The sequence below is a fragment of the Melanostigma gelatinosum genome, assembly GCF_949748355.1.
Source record: "Melanostigma gelatinosum genome assembly, chromosome: 10".
NCBI lineage: Eukaryota > Metazoa > Chordata > Actinopteri > Perciformes > Zoarcidae > Melanostigma > Melanostigma gelatinosum.
This window is the reverse complement of record NC_136643.1, coordinates 26074300-26094233: the sequence shown is the minus strand read 5'-3', so window position 1 is coordinate 26094233 and position 19934 is coordinate 26074300. Positions and strand designations below refer to the sequence as shown.

The 19934-nt window shown below is 44.3% G+C and overlaps 1 protein-coding gene across 14 annotated transcripts in view; it reads left to right on the top strand.

Annotated features, from left to right (window-relative positions):
- neb (nebulin) overlaps positions 1-19934 on the top strand; it is a 77115-nt gene that overhangs the window by 19015 nt on the left and 38166 nt on the right. For all 14 annotated transcript variants that reach the window (XM_079277414.1, XM_079277416.1, XM_079277419.1 and 11 more), the window contains exons 23-63: positions 6-110; positions 2569-2676; positions 2796-3107; positions 3222-3419; positions 3513-3617; positions 3711-3818; positions 4231-4542; positions 4629-4835; positions 4950-5054; positions 5165-5272; positions 5362-5673; positions 5779-5985; positions 6083-6187; positions 6271-6378; positions 6472-6783; positions 6889-7095; positions 7202-7306; positions 7492-7599; positions 7711-8022; positions 8147-8353; positions 8450-8554; positions 10045-10152; positions 10263-10574; positions 10680-10883; positions 13432-13536; positions 13670-13777; positions 13874-14185; positions 14291-14494; positions 14645-14749; positions 14987-15094; positions 15191-15502; positions 15608-15811; positions 17071-17175; positions 17287-17394; positions 17482-17793; positions 17892-18095; positions 18212-18316; positions 18428-18535; positions 19028-19339; positions 19421-19624; positions 19725-19829. In XM_079277414.1, coding sequence (XP_079133540.1) covers positions 6-110; positions 2569-2676; positions 2796-3107; positions 3222-3419; positions 3513-3617; positions 3711-3818; positions 4231-4542; positions 4629-4835; positions 4950-5054; positions 5165-5272; positions 5362-5673; positions 5779-5985; positions 6083-6187; positions 6271-6378; positions 6472-6783; positions 6889-7095; positions 7202-7306; positions 7492-7599; positions 7711-8022; positions 8147-8353; positions 8450-8554; positions 10045-10152; positions 10263-10574; positions 10680-10883; positions 13432-13536; positions 13670-13777; positions 13874-14185; positions 14291-14494; positions 14645-14749; positions 14987-15094; positions 15191-15502; positions 15608-15811; positions 17071-17175; positions 17287-17394; positions 17482-17793; positions 17892-18095; positions 18212-18316; positions 18428-18535; positions 19028-19339; positions 19421-19624; positions 19725-19829 — 7401 coding nt within the window. The remainder of the gene's footprint in view (positions 1-5; positions 111-2568; positions 2677-2795; positions 3108-3221; positions 3420-3512; positions 3618-3710; positions 3819-4230; positions 4543-4628; positions 4836-4949; positions 5055-5164; positions 5273-5361; positions 5674-5778; positions 5986-6082; positions 6188-6270; positions 6379-6471; positions 6784-6888; positions 7096-7201; positions 7307-7491; positions 7600-7710; positions 8023-8146; positions 8354-8449; positions 8555-10044; positions 10153-10262; positions 10575-10679; positions 10884-13431; positions 13537-13669; positions 13778-13873; positions 14186-14290; positions 14495-14644; positions 14750-14986; positions 15095-15190; positions 15503-15607; positions 15812-17070; positions 17176-17286; positions 17395-17481; positions 17794-17891; positions 18096-18211; positions 18317-18427; positions 18536-19027; positions 19340-19420; positions 19625-19724; positions 19830-19934) is intronic.

Sequence of the window (19934 nt, the reverse complement as noted above, 5' to 3'; positions counted from 1 at the left end):
TCCAGCTGTTCTACAAGAGAGGTCTGGAGAAGATCCACCAGAAGTACTCTCTGCCTGCTGATCTCCCCGAGTTCCAACAGGCCAAGTGCAATGCCTACAACATCAGCAAGGTGAGAAAAAGAAATACTGAGACACAGAGACACAGAGACACAGAGACAGAGACACAGAGAGACAGAGAGAGAGACAGAGAGAGACAGAGACACAGAGACACAGAGACAGAGAGACACAGAGACAGAGAGAGAGACACAGAGACAGAGACACAGAGACAGAGAGACACAGAGACAGAGAGAGACAGAGACACAGAGACAAAGACACAGAGCAAGAGACAGACAGAGAGACACAGAGACACACTCTCACCCCCCAACCCTCAGCCCTCCACCCTCACCCCTCCATCCTCACTCCCCAACCCTCACCCCTCAAGCCTAACCCCTCCATCCTCACCCCTCCATCCTCACCCCTCCATCCTCACCCCTCCATCCTCACCCCTCAATCCTCACCCCTCCATCCTCACCATCCTCACCCCTCAATCCTCACCCCTCCATCCTCACCATCCTCACCCCTCAATCCTCACCCCTCCATCCTCACCCCTCCATCCTCACCCCTCCATCCTCACCCCTCCATCCTCACCCCTCCATCCTCACCCCTCAATCCTCACCCCTCCATCCTCAGCCCTCCATCCTCGCCCCTCAATCCTCACCCCTCCATCCTCACTCCCCAACCCTCACCCCTCAAGCCTAACCCCTCCATCCTCACCCCTCCATCCTCACCCCTCCATCCTCACCCCTCCATCCTCACCCCTCCATCCTCACCCCTCAATCCTCACCCCTCCATCCTCACCCCTCCATCCTCGCCCCTCAATCCTCACCCCTCCATCCTCACTCCCCAACCCTCACCCCTCAAGCCTAACCCCTCCATCCTCACCCCTCCATCCTCACCCCTCCATCCTCACCCCTCCATCCTCACCCCTCAATCCTCACCCCTCCATCCTCACCATCCTCACCCCTCAATCCTCACCCCTCCATCCTCACCATCCTCACCCCTCAATCCTCACCCCTCCATCCTCACCCCTCCATCCTCACCCCTCCATCCTCACCCCTCCATCCTCACCCCTCAATCCTCACCCCTCCATCCTCACCATCCTCACCCCTCAATCCTCACCCCTCCATCCTCACCCCTCCATCCTCACCCCTCCATCCTCACCCCTCCATCCTCACCCCTCCATCCTCACCCCTCAATCCTCACCCCTCCATCCTCACCCCTCCATCCTCACCCCTCAATCCTCACCCCTCCATCCTCACCATCCTCACCCCTCAATCCTCACCCCTCCATCCTCACCCCTCCATCCTCACCCCTCCATCCTCACCCCTCCATCCTCACCCCTCCATCCTCACCATCCTCACCCCTCAATCCTCACCCCTCCATCCTCACCCCTCAATCCTCACCATCCTCACCCCTCAAACCTCACCCCTCCATCCTCACCCCTCCATCCTCACCATCCTCACCCCTCCATCCTCACCCCTCCATCCTCACCCCTCCATCCTCACCATCCTCACCCCTCCATCCTCACCCCTCAATCCTCACCCCTCAATCCTCACCCCCCAACCCTCACCCCTCCATCCTCACCCCCCAACCCTCACCCCTCCATCCTCACCCCTCCAGCCTCACCATCCTCACCCCTCCATCCTCACCCCTCAAACCTCACCCCTCCATCCTCACCCCTCCATCCTCACCACTCAATCCTCACCCCTCCATCCTCACCCCTCCATCCTCACCCCTCCATCCTCACCATCCTCACCCCTCCATCCTCACCCCTCAATCCTCACCCCTCCATCCTCACCCCTCCATCCTCACCCCTCCATCCTCACCATCCTCACCCCTCAAACCTCACCCCTCAATCCTCACCCCCCAACCCTCACCCCTCCATCCTCACCCCTCCATCCTCACCCCTCCATCCTCACCATCCTCACCCCTCCATCCTCACCATCCTCACCCCTCAAACCTCACCCCTCCATCCTCACCATCATCACCCCTCAATCCTCACCCCCCAACCCTCACCCCTCCATCCTCACCCCTCCATCCTCACCATCCTCACCCCTCCATCCTCACCATCCTCACCCCTCAATCCTCACCCCCCAACCCTCACCCCTCCATCCTCACCCCTCCATCCTCACCCCTCAATCCTCACCCCTCCATCCTCACCCCTCAAACCTCACCCCTCCATCCTCACCATCCTCACCCCTCAATCCTCACCCCCCAACCCTCACCCCTCCATCCTCACCCCTCCATCCTCACCATCCTCACCCCTCAATCCTCACCCCTCAATCCTCACCATCCTCACCCCTCAATCCTCACCCCCCAACCCTCACCCCTCCATCCTCACCCCTCCATCCTCACCCCTCAATCCTCACCCCTCCATCCTCACCATCCTCACCCCTCAAACCTCACCCCTCCATCCTTAAGTTAAGGTCACGGTTGTGTGAGAGCGCGTGGTTGCGTGAGTCTTGCGGTGAATGAGTGAATGCAGTGTGTGTAGTGGATTCATGTTGTATCTGTAATCTGTGATTTCAGAACTGCTACAAACATGCCTGGCAGGAGTTGATTGCTAAAGGTTATGACCTGAAGTCTGACGCTATCTCCATTGTCGTTGCCAAAGCTGCCAGACATGCTGCCAGTAATGTAAGTTCCATTTTAACATGTCTGTACCAGACATATTGTTCTTTTTGTTGCTTTAAATAACCGTTCAAATTCTTTAAACTCTAAATAATTAGAGATGTTAAACGTCCTTTGACCTCTAGGTCCAGTATAAAAAGGCGTACGAGAAGGCCAGAGGCCACCACGTGGGCTTCCGCAGCATCCAGGACGACCCTCTGCTGGTTCACTACATGGCGGTGGCCAAGATGCAGAGTGAAAAGAACTACAAGAAGGACTACCACAAGGCCAAGCTGAAGTATCACACCCCAGTGGACATGATGAGCGTGGTCCACGCCAAGCAATCCTCTGCTGCTCAGACGTTCACTGGCTACAGGCAGCCCAACCACAAGTACATCCTGCTGCCCGACGCCATGAGTGTGGCCCTCGCTCGCAACATGAACTACAATGCCAGTGATGTAAGTTTGATTTTAGGGACTTTGGTGTGATAATGTAGGTAAATACTTTATGTCTTGGCTTAAATATAGAGTTTCTGCAAGTCTGATAAGCTATTTTTCTCTTTTCCTTTCTAGGTTAACTATAAACAGGATTATGTCAAGGGAATCGGCTGGGTTCCTATTGGTTCCCTGGAAGTGGAAAAAGCCAAGAAAGCAGGGGCAGCTCTGAATGAGAAGAATTACCGCCAGCGCCCCGACACCTTAAAATTCACCAGCACCGTTGACTCCATGAGCATGGAGCTGGCCAAGGCCAATGCCAAGATCATGAATACGGTGAGAACGAGCAAATATAAATCCGATGATTCTCAGTCTTTGAATTCCTTCTCAGAATAGACTTAAACCGATCTCTTCATTGTGATTGTGCAGAAAGAGTACAAGGCCAGTGGAGAGAAGTTCATGCACACTTACCATCTCCCCGCTGATGTTCCTGAACTGATGCAAGCCAGATACAACGCCATCAACATCAGCAAGGTCAGTTGCAGCTTCTTGTCTGGCGCGTGTGTGTGTGCACACGTAGACATGAAATAGTTGCTGTATCTGTAACATAACTCTGATTTTGTTTAGAATTGCTACACCTATGCTCATCGGCAAGACCTGCTCAAAGGACATCATGTGAAGGAAGATGCTATTTCCATTGTTGCAGCGAGAAGCTCCAGAGACATTGCCAGCGATGTAAGTTGTGAATATGGTAAAAAATATAATACTATTCAAATGTTACTGAAATGGTGGGAATTTGAAATTAAGATTGAGAACCAAGTTGTCTTTCGAGAGTTTATTATAGCTTTTGCATATAGATCATACAGCGATCAATGGTCTCCACAGAACAAGAGCTCACTATTAAAGGTACGCTTTTATACCTCTAAAGGATGTAGGTGTTATACTGTATGTGTATCTGCTCGGAGGTAAGGAAAAGAAGTGAGAGTTGAACGGGAGGTGATAGTTAAGAAAAGTAAGTTTAATTATCTATATATCCTGTCGTTAGACAACGACAATTACCAAAACATTTCTTTCACATTTCCCCCCTTTTATCACACTATGCAAATCTAAATAATGATGGCAAATGTAATGTGTTTCCTTTGTACAGTACAAGTACAAGCTGGCGTACGAGAAGGCCAGAGGCCACCACGTCGGCCACCGCAGCATCCAGGACGACCCTCTGCTGGTTCACTACATGGCGGTGGCCAAGATGCAGAGCGAAAGGAACTACAAGAAGGACTACCACAAGGCCAAGCTGAAGTATCACTCCCCAGTGGACATGATGAGCGTGGTCCACGCCAAGCAATCCTCTGCTGCTCAGACGTTCACTGGCTACAGGAAGATCCCTCACAGCTACCTCCTCCTGCCTGACAACCTGCACCTGCAGCGGTGTCGCAGCATGATGGACATTCAGAGCGACGTATGTAATACATACACAGCAGCAACACGGGCACGCCAGTTAACACGTGTGTGCTTTTTGAACATGTTCTCCTTTTAAACACACAGAATCTCTACAAGTCAGATTACAACAACTACAGTCGAGGCGTCGGGTGGGTGCCCCTCGGTTCTGTGGACGTTGAGAAGGCCAAAGTCGCTACAGCCGCGCTGGCTGAACGGGGCTACCGGCAGCATCCCAGCACTCTCAAATTCACGAGCAAGACTGATGCCATGAACACAGCTCTGGCTCTGGCCAACACCAAGAGCTTGGACAACGTGAGAATGTTGCATCTCTTAAAATGTCTTGAAATATTGATGCGTGTCGGACTAAAACTCCTCCTGCAAGAACGAGAATTCACAGGTTCCACTGTTCTTTTTGCTTCCCTCCAGGCTTCCTACAGAGCTTCTGGCGAGAAGTTTGTGCACACCTATCATCTGCCAGCTGACTGCCCCGAGTTCCTTCAGGCTAAGTTCAACGCCCAGACGCTTAGCGAGGTCAGAGCACAATGTATTTATTGAAAATCAAAGTCTTATTCCTGAAACGCCAAGTGTATATCAGCCTCGACTGTGAACCAAACATCGTGTAAACTGCTGTTTATCCTCAGAGTCACTACAAGCACAAGTGGCTGGAAGTTATTGCCAAGGGATACGACATGAAGCCTGATGCTATTTCTGTCCTGCATGCCAAGCACGGACGACATATTGCCAGCAATGTATGTAAATCATAAATTCAGCCCTTTTTTAAAAATTTCTCAGAAACAGTCATCTACAGGAAACTTACTCGTTTTCTGTTTTCTTTCAGGTCCAATACAAGAAAGCGTACGAGAAGGCCAGAGGCCACCACGTGGGCTTCCGCAGCATCCAGGACGACCCTCTGCTGGTTCACTACATGGCGGTGGCTAAGATGCAGAGCGAAAAGAACTACAAGAAGGACTACCACAAGGCCAAGCTGAAGTATCACACCCCAGTGGACATGATGAGCGTGGTCCACGCCAAGCAATCCTCTGCTGCTCAGACTATGACTGGATACAGGAAGATCCAGCACAGTTACTCTCTGCTCCCTGATGCCATAAACCTGCAGCAGGCTCGCAAAATGAACGTCCAGTGTAGTGACGTGAGTGTTAAAATACCAGCCGTGCTGTGCCCTTGATAATTGCATCCATTTAACTCTTGATAATTGCTGTATGATCCTTTGTTTGATCTTGTATTTCTTTCGTAGTGGGACTACAAGTCTGAATATAACAACTATATCAAAGGTACCGGATGGGTCCCCATCGGCTCTATTGGAGTTGAGACCGCTAAACTTGGCGGTCAGATTCAAAGTGACAATCGGTACCGCACTCATCCATCCACCTTCAAGTTCAGCAAGCTGATGGACTCCATGGACTTGACTCTGGCTGCTGCCAACAACAAGATCATGAACAAGGTGCAGCATGTGTATAGTGTAGGGCTCAGAAAATATCACCATGGTCTTGTTCATAGGCGTCATCATTGGCTTGTTTTTATGATGTCTTCATTTACAGCAAGCATACAGTGCAGCTTGGGAGAAGGACAAACGGACAGTCCACATCATGCCAGACGCTCCGGAGATTGTCCTGGCCAAAGCTAATGCCCTCAACATGAGCAATGTAAGGGCTTACATTACAAATGTATAGATATAGATGATGTTTATACTTTTATTTGATACATATGAATGTATTTGTTTTCACAGAAACGTTACAAAGCCGGTGTTGTGGCGATGGCAAATAAAGGCTACAACCTCAAAGGAGACGCTGTCGCAATTTTGGCCGCCAAGTCCGGTACCACCATTGCCAGTGATGTAAGTTGAAAATAAATTCCTGTACCAAAATCAAGAAGTTAATCTACTACAACCCATCGTACATGGTAAACACGTATTTATTCACCGTCACAGTACAAGTACAAGCTGGCGTACGAGAAGGCCAGAGGCCACCACGTGGGCTTCCGCAGCATCCAGGACGACCCTCTGCTGGTTCACTACATGGCGGTGGCCAAGATGCAGAGCGAAAAGAACTACAAGAAGGACTACCACAAGGCCAAGCTGAAGTATCACACCCCAGTGGACATGATGAGCGTGGTCCACGCCAAGAAATCCTCTGCTGCTCAGACTATGACTGGATACAGGAAGATCCAGCACAGTTACTCTCTGCTCCCTGATGCCATAAACCTGCAGCAGGCTCGCAAAATGAACGTCCAGTGTAGTGACGTGAGTGTTAAAATACCAGCCGTGCTGTGCCCTTGATAATTGCATCCATTTAACTCTTGATAATTGCTGTATGATCCTTTGTTTGATCTTGTATTTCTTTCGTAGTGGGACTACAAGTCTGAATATAACAACTATATCAAAGGTACCGGATGGGTCCCCATCGGCTCTATTGGAGTTGAGACCGCTAAACTTGGCGGTCAGATTCAGAGTGACAATCGGTACCGCACTCATCCATCCACCTTCAAGTTCAGCAAGCTGATGGACTCCATGGACTTGACTCTGGCTGCTGCCAACAACAAGATCATGAACAAGGTGCAGCATGTTTAACTGAGCTCCATAGTGCAGGGACAAAGAAAAGCTGTTTGTATTGTTCACAACAATCATCATTGGCTTGTTTTTCTGGTGTCTTCATTTACAGCAAGCATACAGTGCAGCTTGGGAGAAGGACAAACGGACAGTCCACATCATGCCAGACGCTCCGGAGATTGTCCTGGCCAAAGCTAATGCCCTCAACATGAGCAATGTAAGGGGCATATATGAAACTGATAAACCAATTCTATTGTATTTGTACAGCCCAATATCTCAATTCACAAATATGCCTCAGAGGGCTTTACAATCCGTACAGCATATGATATCCTCTGTCCTTGGACCATCGCATCAGAAAATACCCTGTTTGTGAACGTAAACACATTTTTATGTCGCTTACAGAAACGTTACAAAGCCGGTGTTGTGGCGATGGCCAATAAAGGCTACAACCTCAAAGCAGACGCCGTCGCAATTTTGGCTGCCAAGTCCGGTACCACCATTGCCAGTGATGTAAGTTACAAAAAAACATCCTGTATGAAATCAATATTTACAATACATACTGCATAGTACATGATATATAAGAGTACAGTCTCTGTGCATGACAAAGTACGCGTGTCACAGTACAAGTACAAGCTGGCGTACGAGAAGGCCAGAGGCCACCACGTGGGCTTCCGCAGCATCCAGGACGACCCTCGGCTGGTTCACTACATGGCGGTGGCCAAGATGCAGAGTGAAAAGAACTACAAGAAGGACTACCACAAGGCCAAGCTGAAGTATCACACCCCAGTGGACATGATGAGCGTGGTCCACGCCAAGAATGCCTCTGCTGCTCAGACTATGACTGGATACAGGAAGATCCAGCACAGTTACTCTCTGCTCCCTGATGCCATAAACCTGCAACAGGCTCGCAAAATGCAGTTCATCTCCAGTGATGTATGTAGTGTCTGACTTAATCGTCTTTTAAATTGACATTTATTTGTCGATTTTGAAACAAAAATCCAAAGCTCTACATTACTGTGCTGCAATGTGAAGGGAATCTGTTGATATTCTCCCTCAGAACCAGTACAAGAGTGATTATGACAGCTTCATGAAGGGAATAGGATGGGTTCCTATTGGATCGTTGGATGTTGAGAGATCAAAAAAAGCTGGAAAGATCTTCAGTGAGGCCCAGTACCGTCAACTTCCGGCTAAGTTCAAATTCACTAAGGACATGCACTCCATGGATCTGACACTGGCCACTGCCAACAACCAGATCATGAATAAGGTACTGGATGGGACTAGCTGTGAAAATGACACAAATATCTCTTCTCTAGCATTGATGTCTAAGATATGAAGCCATCCACTACATTTATGTTTTTAGCAATCCTACATCACCGCCTGGGAGAAAGCCAAGACTTCCATCCACATCATGCCTGATGCGATGGGCATTGTTCTTGCCAGAGGCAACAAGAAGAACATCAGTGAGGTACAGTGTGATAACTTCATTTTTCCTCACAATTTTCTTGCTCCGTCACGATTTGTAAGGTAAAAAATACAATAATAACACTTTATAATAACCATCATTAATAAATGGCCGATTACAGTTTAGGTAATGGTTATTTTACTATTAATTAAATTAAATATTGTTGTGCTCAGTGTTTTGTTTTAACTTATTGTGATCATATGAAATGATTTGTTTCTAAATCATAAATTGTACCACAGCTTATATGAGACGATACAAATTATATTCTAATTACATTAGTAAACTATAAACAGTTCATTGTTGCACACATTATAACATGTTATTTACTATATTAGGCATGTTTTCATGATTACCAAATTATTTATAAACCTTTAGGAAATTGTTTTTGAAACATCTATAAACATTATACAGATCGATGGACCAGAAACCAATCAGCCACCATTTAACAAGGTGTTAACTATCTATCTAAACAATGTATATAGATGCTTTACGAAGTTATTACTAAACACTTAACAAGGTGTTAACTATCTATCTAAACAATGTTTATAGATGCTTTACGAAGTTATTACTAAACACTTAACAAGGTGTTAACTATCTATCTAAACAATGTTTATAGATGCTTTACGAAGTTATTACTAAACACTTAACAAGGTCTTAACTATCTATCTAAACAATGTTTATAGATGCTTTACGAAGTTATTACTAAACACTTAACAAGGTGTTAACTATCTATCTAAACAATGTTTATAGATGCTTTACGAAGTTATTACTAAACACTTAACAAGGTGTTAACTATCTATCTAAACAATGTTTATAGATGCTTTACGAAGTTATTACTAAACACTTAACAAGGTCTTAACTATCTATCTAAACAATGTTTATAGATGCTTTACGAAGTTATTACTAAACACTTAACAAGGTCTTAACTATCTATCTAAACAATGTTTATAGATGCTTTACGAAGTTGTTACTAAACACTTAACAAGGTGTTAACTATCTATCTAAACAATGTTTATAGATGCTTTACGAAGTTGTTACTAAACACTTAACAAGGTGTTAACTATCTATCTAAACAATGTTTATAGATGCTTTACGAAGTTATTACTAAACACTTAACAAGGTGTTAACTATCTATCTAAACAATGTTTATAGATGCTTTACGAAGTTGTTACTAAACACTTAACAAGGTCTTAACTATCTATCTAAACAATGTTTATAGATGCTTTACGAAGTTATTACTAAACACTTAACAAAGTATTAACTATCTATCTAAACAATGTTTATAGATGCTTTACGAAGTTATTACTAAACACTTAACAAGGTCTTAACTATCTATCTAAACAATGTTTATAGATGCTTTACGAAGTTGTTACTAAACACTTAACAAGGTCTTAACTATCTATCTAAACAATGTTTATAGATGCTTTACAAAGTAATTATACAAAGACATGCTCTTCTTTATAAAAATGTATTTATTCTCTCTCTCTCTTCAGAAACTGTACAAATTGGACAATGAGCTGTCCAAGAAGAAGGGCCATCATGTCGGTGGTGATGCCATTGCTGTCCTGGCTGCCAAAGCTTCCACTGCTATAGCTAGTGATGTAAGTGTCTGCGTGGTTATTTATATATTTTACCTTTTGTATAGCATTTATTATGCTTCTCCCCTCAACAATGCATGGTTACAAAAACTCTCACACTTACTTTGTTTTAGTACAAGTACCACGCAGGATACCGTAAGCAGTTGGGCCACCACATCGGTGCTCGCTGCGTCCAGGACGACCCTCTGCTCGTGCTGGCTCTGAACTCAGCCAAGATCGCCAGTGACGCCCTGTACAAGAAAGACTTCAACAAGTCCAAGACCAAGTTCCACCTGCCGGTGGACATGCTGGCCTTTGAGCTGGCCAAGAAGAACCAGATCCAGGTCAACCACGCCAACTACATCACCCGCCTCCATAACTGGACCTGTCTGCCAGACGCTACTGATGTGGTCCAGGCCAGACGTGCTTATGACATACAGAGTGATGTGAGTGTGAATCTTTGAGTTCATATTGTAGGAAGTTGTCATGTTTATGAATGTGCACGTTTTGGAGCATCTTTCACCGTAATGAACTCTTTCTGTTGGCTCCAGAATCTGTACAAGGAGGATCTGAAGATGATGCAGGGCATCGGGTGGGTGCCGATAGGTTCACTGGATGTTGAGAAGGCGAAGAAAGCAGGCGACGCCCTAAATGAGAGAAAGTATCGTCAACACCCGTGGAACTACAAATTCAAAATGACCACTGAAGACATGCCCATGGTGTTGGCTAAGGCCAACGCTCAGGTTATGAACAAGGTATTTCGCGAACACTTAAACCACTTAAATCACATCATCTGCATGAAAAGATGATACGCGTTCACTATCACTGCTGTTTAAACCTTTAATATTGGTGTTGTCTCTTGCACATGAAGTAAAAAGTTCAGCAATCAATGCAAACAACAACTGTGATAGAGGCCACACTTGTTGTGTGCTTTTGCTTAAAGAAAAATAAATATAAGGATGACCCTTCTGTGGTGATTGCTGCCTCGGGGCTTGTTGTACAGTATAGATCTAATTCAGTGGGGCTTTGTGGCACAAAGGCAGTAAAACTGCCTGTGCCAAAGCACACTGACTGTAATCCTGCGGCCTTAATAATAATAATCTTTATCCAAAGGTTTGGTGCACTTCTCCTCACATAGCGTTGCCAACACCTGCGCAAAAAGTACATCAAAACGTGCGGCCTGTTCGGGAATAGTGTGCTACGTATTTTTCGGAGAGATTCGCCCAGCGGTTTCCCCGAAAATCCCCAAAAACTGAGCAAAATTTCTCCATTCACTTGAATGGGGTTTCGGCGTGAAGACAGCAAAAAAACCCACTTAACTTTGGGCCCATATTGACGAGCCGTACATTAACGTAGAAACATGATTCAAAGTTTAAAACGTAGACAAAACGCTGGACGTTATTGAGCCAAATGGACATGTTGATAGCTAGCACAGTTTTCATGAAGTCACAGATTACGTTTCAGGAACATGTTGTGTCTGTTTCAGATGTTATAATGGGTGTGTATTTTATAATGGCTGTGTATGTTATAATGGGTGTGTATTTTATAATGGGTGTGTATTTTATAATGGGTGTGTATTTTATAATGGGTGTGTATTTTATAATGGCTGTGTATGTTATAATGGGTGTGTATTTTATAATGGGTGTGTATTGCGCGGCTCGTTCAGAGCTAGAGTGAGAGCATAACCGTCAGAGTGGAGCGGAGCAGGAAAATATTCTGTGATTTTTCCAAACAAATTGCTCCAGCTCCCACAATTGTTACTCTTTATACACCATTTTGGTCCAAAAGCTTGGAAATGTTGTGCTGTTCGCAGTAAAGTGTCTATGGAATCCAACGGACGTACACATTTGGCTCAAGGAGCCGCAGAGCGACATGAACTCCAACCAACTGCTCCATTAGACTCTGTGTTAAATCTGACCACTCATTTCTCAAAGAACGCAGACGGTACCAGTTTTGTCTATTGCTCTGGAGCTCACATTTTTAAAACCACAAACATAAAAACCACATCAGCGCGTTCAGCAGAGTCTTATCTTTCTCACGGTATCCACATTTTGGCACTCAGACTCCTGCTTTTTGATAAAAAGGAGGCAGGAGTTTTGTTCAAAATCACTGATTAGTGGAACGTTTCTTAATCAGTCTGCCTCTAACACCAGGTGCGTCCTCACCATGGCAACCAGTTACACACAAGCAAGCAGGCTCTCTCTCTCTCTCTCTCTCTCTCTCTCTCTCTCTCGCTATCATACAGTTATACAGGTCTTAGATATTTTTAGAGAACCCCCCCTCCCATTTCAAAATAAAAGCCCTAGAGAGTGAATTCTAACTGGAATTCAACTGTGATGAAGCCTGTCATTAAATAACCTCTGTGTTTGTGTGTCAAATATTATGAATATGTCTCATCTCCCCCTCTTTCACCAACCCATTCCCACCCTTTCAAAAGAAAAGCCCCATAGAGTAACTGTATCTTAATATGAATCTCAGAATGAGGTTCGTACAGAAATGATGGGAGCGTTAGCTCCCGTCATTTCCAAAGGCTTCTCAAACAAAGATGTACATGTCCAGTACAGAAATGACGGGAGCCATTTGTGGACTGTCCATCACAAATACAAGATTCAATCCAAAAGTATGAATCTAAAATGCAGAAAATAGAGTAGCGCTATCTCAATTGAACCTGAATGACACTACCTGTAACATTGGCATGTATATATATTGCGACGTCTTCGGGCAATAGAAGCTACACTGTCAAAATTTCTTGCGAAATTTTCTACTTCAGTCAATATGATCTCAACGTGTACGAAACTGAGACAAAGTTCCAGCCGATCTGTTGAAAGCTTTTTCTGCTCGACTAGATTCAGCATAATAAATCTCATTCAGGAGTGAATATTGATCTAAGATCAGTATTGGTTTAATTATGAATGAATGCCAATGAAATCTTCTAAATATGTTTTTGTATGGAAACTATACGAAACAATAACTTTTAATTACAGCCAGAGAAAAGAACAGAGTATAAGTGAATGGAGACCTTTTGATGCTGCTGCAGTGCTAATTGATAATGTGCATGCTGCAAATATGGGTTTTTTAATTATTATTATTCAGTCGGTTTTATTTTCCATCTCATGTTATGCATTGTATGAATTCTGTTTGTTATTTTTATTTTACTTTATCAAATGTGTTGTCTTATTTTCCCTGTTTTTATGTTCATTCTAAGTCTATTAGTCTTCATCCAAATCAATTTGTGCTGCATTTATTGTATGAAAGATGCTATAAAGATAAAGTTTATTATTATTTTCATTATTATTATTACAGAAAGCTTACATTCAAGCCTGGGAGAAAGACAAAACAACCATTCATCTCATGCCTGATGCCATCGATGTTCAACTGGCCAAAGCAAACAAATCCAACTACAGTCTGGTGAGTCCTTCTCACACATTTTTTAAATACGTGAAGTTGTTGTTACAGCTTTTGAAGCAACATACTTAATAATACACCGCCATTTTTCAGGAGATGCTTGAATGTTTTTCATACTTTTTTCCTGTGTTTACAGAAAATGTACAAGCAGGCAAATGAAGACTCCAAGAAGAAGGGCTACGACATGCGCCAGGACGCCGTTTCTGTTAAAGCAGCAAGGCTTTCCACGGACATCGCCAGTGATGTAAGCTGTTGGATTTTTTAACAATGATAAACAGCTACCACACATGTATTTCTCTACAATGTAACCATGGAACTTTGGTTTCAATCTTTCCTCCAGTACAAGTACCACGCAGGATACCGTAAGCAGTTGGGCCACCACATCGGTGCTCGCTGCGTCCAGGACGACCCTCTGCTCGTGCTGGCTCTGAACTCAGCCAAGATCGCCAGTGACGCCCTTTACAAGAAAGACTTCAACAAGTCCAAGACCAAGTTCCACCTGCCGGTGGACATGCTGGCCTTTGAGCTGGCCAAGAAGAACCAGATCCAGGTCAACCACGCCAACTACATCACCCGCCTCCATAACTGGACCTGCCTGCCAGACGCTAATGATGTGGTCCAGGCCAGACGTGCTTATGACATACAGAGTGATGTGAGTGTGAATCTTTGAGTTCATATTGTAGGAAGTTGTCATGTTTATGAATGTGCACGTTTTGGAGCATCTTTCACCGTAATTAACTCTTTCTGTTGGCTCCAGAATCTGTACAAGGAGGATCTGAAGATGATGCAGGGCATCGGGTGGGTGCCGATAGGTTCACTGGATGTTGAGAAGGTGAAGAAAGCAGGCGACGCCCTAAATGAGAGAAAGTATCGTCAACCCCCGACCAACTTCAAGTTCAAAATGACCACTGAAGACATGCCCATGGTGTTGGCTAAGGCCAACGCTCAGGTTATGAACAAGGTATGAAATCATTAATCCTCTCAGAGAAGTAGGTGTAAATAATACAAAATCACTCTGTTGAACTATTTATCTTCTCCTCTCATATAAACCCTAACTTGCAGAGTACATAATATGAATAAGCTCTCATATCTTTGGTTTTTATGACGACAGAAATCATATGTTGAAGCCTGGGAGAATCAGAAGTCACAGATCCACATCATGCCCGACGCTATGGATGTTCTTCTGGCCAAAGCCAACAATGTCAACTACAGCTTGGTAAGTGGAGCATTTAACATATAAGAGTAAAGCAACGCTCACGTATGGATTATGTAATAATAATACAAAGTATTTATACAGCACTTTTTTAAAAGGCTACCAATTAGGACTCGAAGATATTCTATATTAATAAGGATATTTCTTTCATTTATCAACACATACCTAATATATCTCAGTCCTACTTTGAATGGATAATGCATTTACTTGTGTCTGTTGGGAATTTGTGTTTGTGTACAGAAAAAGTACAAGCAGGCAAATGAAGACTCCAAGAAGAAGGGTTACGACATGCGCCAGGACGCCGTTTCTGTTAAAGCAGCAAGGCTTTCCACGGACATCGCCAGTGATGTAAGCTGTTGGATTTTTTAACAATGATAAACAGCTACCACACATGTATTTCTCTACAATGTAACCATGGAACTTTGGTTTCAATCTTTCCTCCAGTACAAGTACCACGCAGGATACCGTAAGCAGTTGGGCCACCACATCGGTGCTCGCTGCGTCCAGGACGACCCTCTGCTCGTGCTGGCTCTGAACTCAGCCAAGATCGCCAGTGACTTGCTCTACAAGAAGGACTTCAACAAGTCCAAGACCAAGTTCCACCTGCCGGTGGACATGCTGGCCTTTGAGCTGGCCAAGAAGAACCAGATCCAGGTCAACCACGCCAACTACATCACCCGCCTCCACAACTGGACCTGCCTGCCAGACGCTAATGATGTGGTCCAGGCCAGACGTGCTTATGACATACAGAGTGATGTGAGTGTGAATCTTTGAGTTCATATTGTAGGAAGTTGTCATGTTTATGAATGTGCACGTTTTGGAGCATCTTTCACCGTAATGAACTCTTTCTGTTGGCTCCAGAATCTGTACAAGGAGGATCTGAAGATGATGCAGGGCATCGGGTGGGTGCCGATAGGTTCACTGGATGTTGAGAAGGTGAAGAAAGCAGGCGACGCCCTAAATGAGAGAAAGTATCGTCAACCCCCGACCAACTTCAAGTTCAAAATGACCACTGAAGACATGCCCATGGTGTTGGCTAAGGCCAACGCTCAGGTTATGAACAAGGTATGAAATCATTAATCCTCTCAGAGAAGTAGGTGTAAACAGAGATGGGCAAAGATACATCAAAATGTATTTTGATACAAAATACCCCTCAAATAAATGTATCAAAATAAAATACAAAATACTGGTGCCAGAAAATGTAACAAAATACAATACATGTATTTTGTCTTTAAAATACAGGAAATACTTTTTTTCTGGATTTTCCATTTTCTCACAATTTGGTAGAGCAGAGCATTCAGGTTTGGGATATATAATATAATAATAATATAACATAATTATATGTAATGTACACAAAGCTCTGGTGAACCCCACTAACAGGTAGAACAGTCACAGAATGTCAGTGTAACTGAGCACATCTGTGCTTGTTGATGGTCCTTCTTGAACATCATCTTGCTGAGACATGTTGTCCACCTGGCCAACTATAAAAGGTATGAAATAATAAAACTAAGAATACTTTCATAATATGCCTTTTAAAGAAAATAAATTGAAAATTGAATGTGTTGTTTTGTTGTTGAACAAATGGACATCTACTGTCATAGCATGGCTAACTGTGAACTATATTATCTGCCAGTAATTGATATGGCATTATGACATCACATTGAGAAGATACAGCATAACTTGTAATTCAGTGCAAGATTAGATGGTCAGACGTCTCTTGATAAGGTTATCATGAACATACAAGCTCCCAATCTCCCTCTTCCTACAGCTAGCTACTCCACTGATAAGTTAACTTGCTAAACACTGGCTATGCACTAGCCTAGACAGCATGCTAGCGTCATTAGCATGTTAGCATTGAGCTTGATATTATAACCATCACCATGTAGATACAATAGGCTATGTAGCCAGACCCAGACATCAATTATACATCAAGCTAGTTGACATCTGTCACACTCAGATACAATATTTAACTTGACAGACAATCCGTTGAACTGGAAGATCTGAAGACTGAACTCGTGAACTGTTTTTTGATTCGTGGAGAAAGTATTTTGAGTATTTTAAACACAAAATTACTCCACTCTAAAGTATTTTGTTACAAATTACGTTCGATTTTTATCGGCCCTATCAAATACAAATTACAAAATACTCAAAAGTAATTGAAATACGTATTTCAAATACAAGTAACAGAAATACTGCCCATCTCTGGGTGTAAATAATACAAAATGACTCTGTTGAACTATTTCTCTTCTCCTCTCATACAAACCCAAACTTGCAGAGTACATAATATGAATAAGCTCTCATATTTTTGGTTCTTATGACGACAGAAATCATATGTTGAAGCCTGGGAGAATCAGAAGTCACAGATCCACATCATGCCCGACGCTATGGATGTTCTTCTGGCCAAAGCCAACAATGTCAACTACAGCTTGGTAAGTGGAGCATTTAATAATTATGGTGGTGCTTCAACTCGTATTCATGGATTACTTTCAGTGGTAAATTGATATACTTAACGTCTCTGGGATGATTGTGTTTGTGTACAGAAAAAGTACAAGCAGGCAAATGAAGACTCCAAGAAGAAGGGCTACGACATGCGCCAGGACGCCGTTTCTGTTAAAGCAGCAAGGCTTTCCACGGACATCGCCAGTGATGTAAGGGTTTCATTTGAGTTATTTTAATGCAAATTGACACTAGGGCTGCAACAACTAGTATATGTATTTATTACATTTTTCCTCCAGTACAAGTACCACGCAGGATACCGTAAGCAGTTGGGCCACCACATCGGTGCTCGCTGCGTCCAGGACGACCCTCTGCTCGTGCTGGCTCTGAACTCAGCCAAGATCGCCAGTGACGCCCTTTACAAGAAGGACTTCAACAAGTCCAAGACCAAGTACAACCTGCCGGTGGACATGCTGGCCTTTGAGCTGGCCAAGAAGAACCAGATCCAGGTCAACCACGCCAACTACATCACCCGCCTCCACAACTGGACCTGCCTGCCAGACGCTAATGATGTGGTCCAGGCCAGACGTGCTTATGACATACAGAGTGATGTGAGTGTAGCTTCCCTGCTAATTTCTCTCATTTCTTTTCATGTTCATGCTACCAAGTATGTCAGGAGTTTAATTTTTTTCGTTACTGCGCCTCATAGGCCGTCTACAAAGCTGACCTGAAGTGGCTCCAGGGCCTGGGCTGGGTCCCCATTGGCTCAGTCGAGGTGGAGAAAGCCAAGAAGGCTGCAGACGCCTTGAGTGAAATTAAGTACCGCCAGCACCCCTGGAAGATTCCCTTCACCAGCACCACAGATGCCATGAACATCGTACTGGCAAAGAATAACGCTTTGACCATGAACAAGGTTAGAGTTTGTCATTTTATTGGTTGAAATGAAAGGTTCTATAGTACATAGTGACTACCTTGCTTTGCAATGGAGATCTCTCCAGTTGATACCATAATATTTGTGGTTTGTTCCAGCGCCTCTACACCGAGGCATGGGAGAAGGACAAGACCAAGCTGCACATCAACCCTGACACGCCTGAGATCGTCCTCTCTCAGCAGAACGCTATCAACATGAGCAAGGTTGGGTTTGTGGAAAGCCTGAAGCTCTCCAGAATGAAGTGCCACGATGAGACCTCCATTTGTTAAAACAGTTCACAAAAGTATCCATAAAAAGTATGTTCTACTTTTCAGAAACTGTATAGACAAGGTTATGAGGCCACCATCAACAAAGGTTATTTCCTCCCTGTGGATGCCGTGTCTGTGAAGGCTGCCAAGGCCTCCAGGGACATCGTCAGTGATGTAAGTGACTCATACTGAATACTGAATCAAATGTCTGTTTGTATTTGATTGACGAGGGCTGTACCGCATACTTCGACGCTTCAAAGCTTTATCCATAACATTGACATGTTATTTATATTTATATGTTAAAAAAACATTGCGTGTAAAGATTCACAACATGTTTTATTGAACAAAATATTCTGCTTTAGTCCTTATTTGTTGGCATTAAGCCTTTCAAAATCAACATCTTTACTGCAGTCAAAACTGTTCACTCTCTTGCACGCACCTGTATTATTGGTGCGGTCTAGCAGCAATCTAACAGTAACATAAATTACATTTAAGCTATATTAACACAAAATCATATATTCCATTCGAAGCTGTATTTGAAGACCGCGATAGAAGCTTTGAATCAAAAAATCATTCGGTACAGCCCAATGATTGACACACTGGTATTACACATAATGTGAGGGCTGTTCCACTTGTAACTAAAACATTTTATGCTAATATCCTCAGTACAAGTACAAGGTGGGGTACCGTAAGCAGGTCGGCCACCACATCGGTGCTCGCTGCGTCCAGGACGACCCACTGATCGTGCTGGCTCTGAACTCCGGCAAGATCGCCAGTGACGTCCTGTACAAGAAGGACTTCAACAAGTCCAAGACCAAGTTCCACCTGCCGGTGGACATGCTGAGTATTGAGCTGGCCAAGAAGTGCCAGATCCAGGTCAACCACGCCAACTACATCACCCGCCTGCACAAATGGACCTGTCTGCCAGACGCTACTGATGTGGTCCAGGCCAGAAAAGCCTACAACCTCCAGAGTGATGTGAGCCCTCCTTTTGACACATTCAACACGTCTCAACATGCCTTTTATCGACTTAATGTGTTTAAATGCTTTTCCCAACAGGTTGTATACAAAGCCGACTTGGATGAGATCGTGGGCGTAGGATGGGTCCCCATTGGTTCACCTGATGTGTTGAAGGCCAAGAATGCTGGAATAATTCTCAGCGACCATCTCTACAAGCTGAAACCAGACACACAGAAATTTACAACTGACATGACTTCTATCCCCATGGTCTTGGCAAAAGCGAACGCTGCAACCATCAACAAGGTAAAGAATATCACATCCCTCGTTTACGAATTTGGCACATTTGTTCCATCTTTTCCTGGTGTTTACTATTTGTGTTTTCTTTTTGTGTTTCTCGCCACAGAAAAACTACACTGCTGCTTGGGAGGCTGACAAGGTTAAGAACCATGTGATACCTGACTTACCTGAGATTCTGCTCTCCAGAGCTAATGCTTACAACATCAGCAAGGTACGTTCTCGTCTGTTTTGGGTGTTACACATCCATGTCAGAAAATATCCGTGTTGTATGTGATTTTCATTTTTAAAACTAAACTTTTTTTTCTTTTCACTTCCA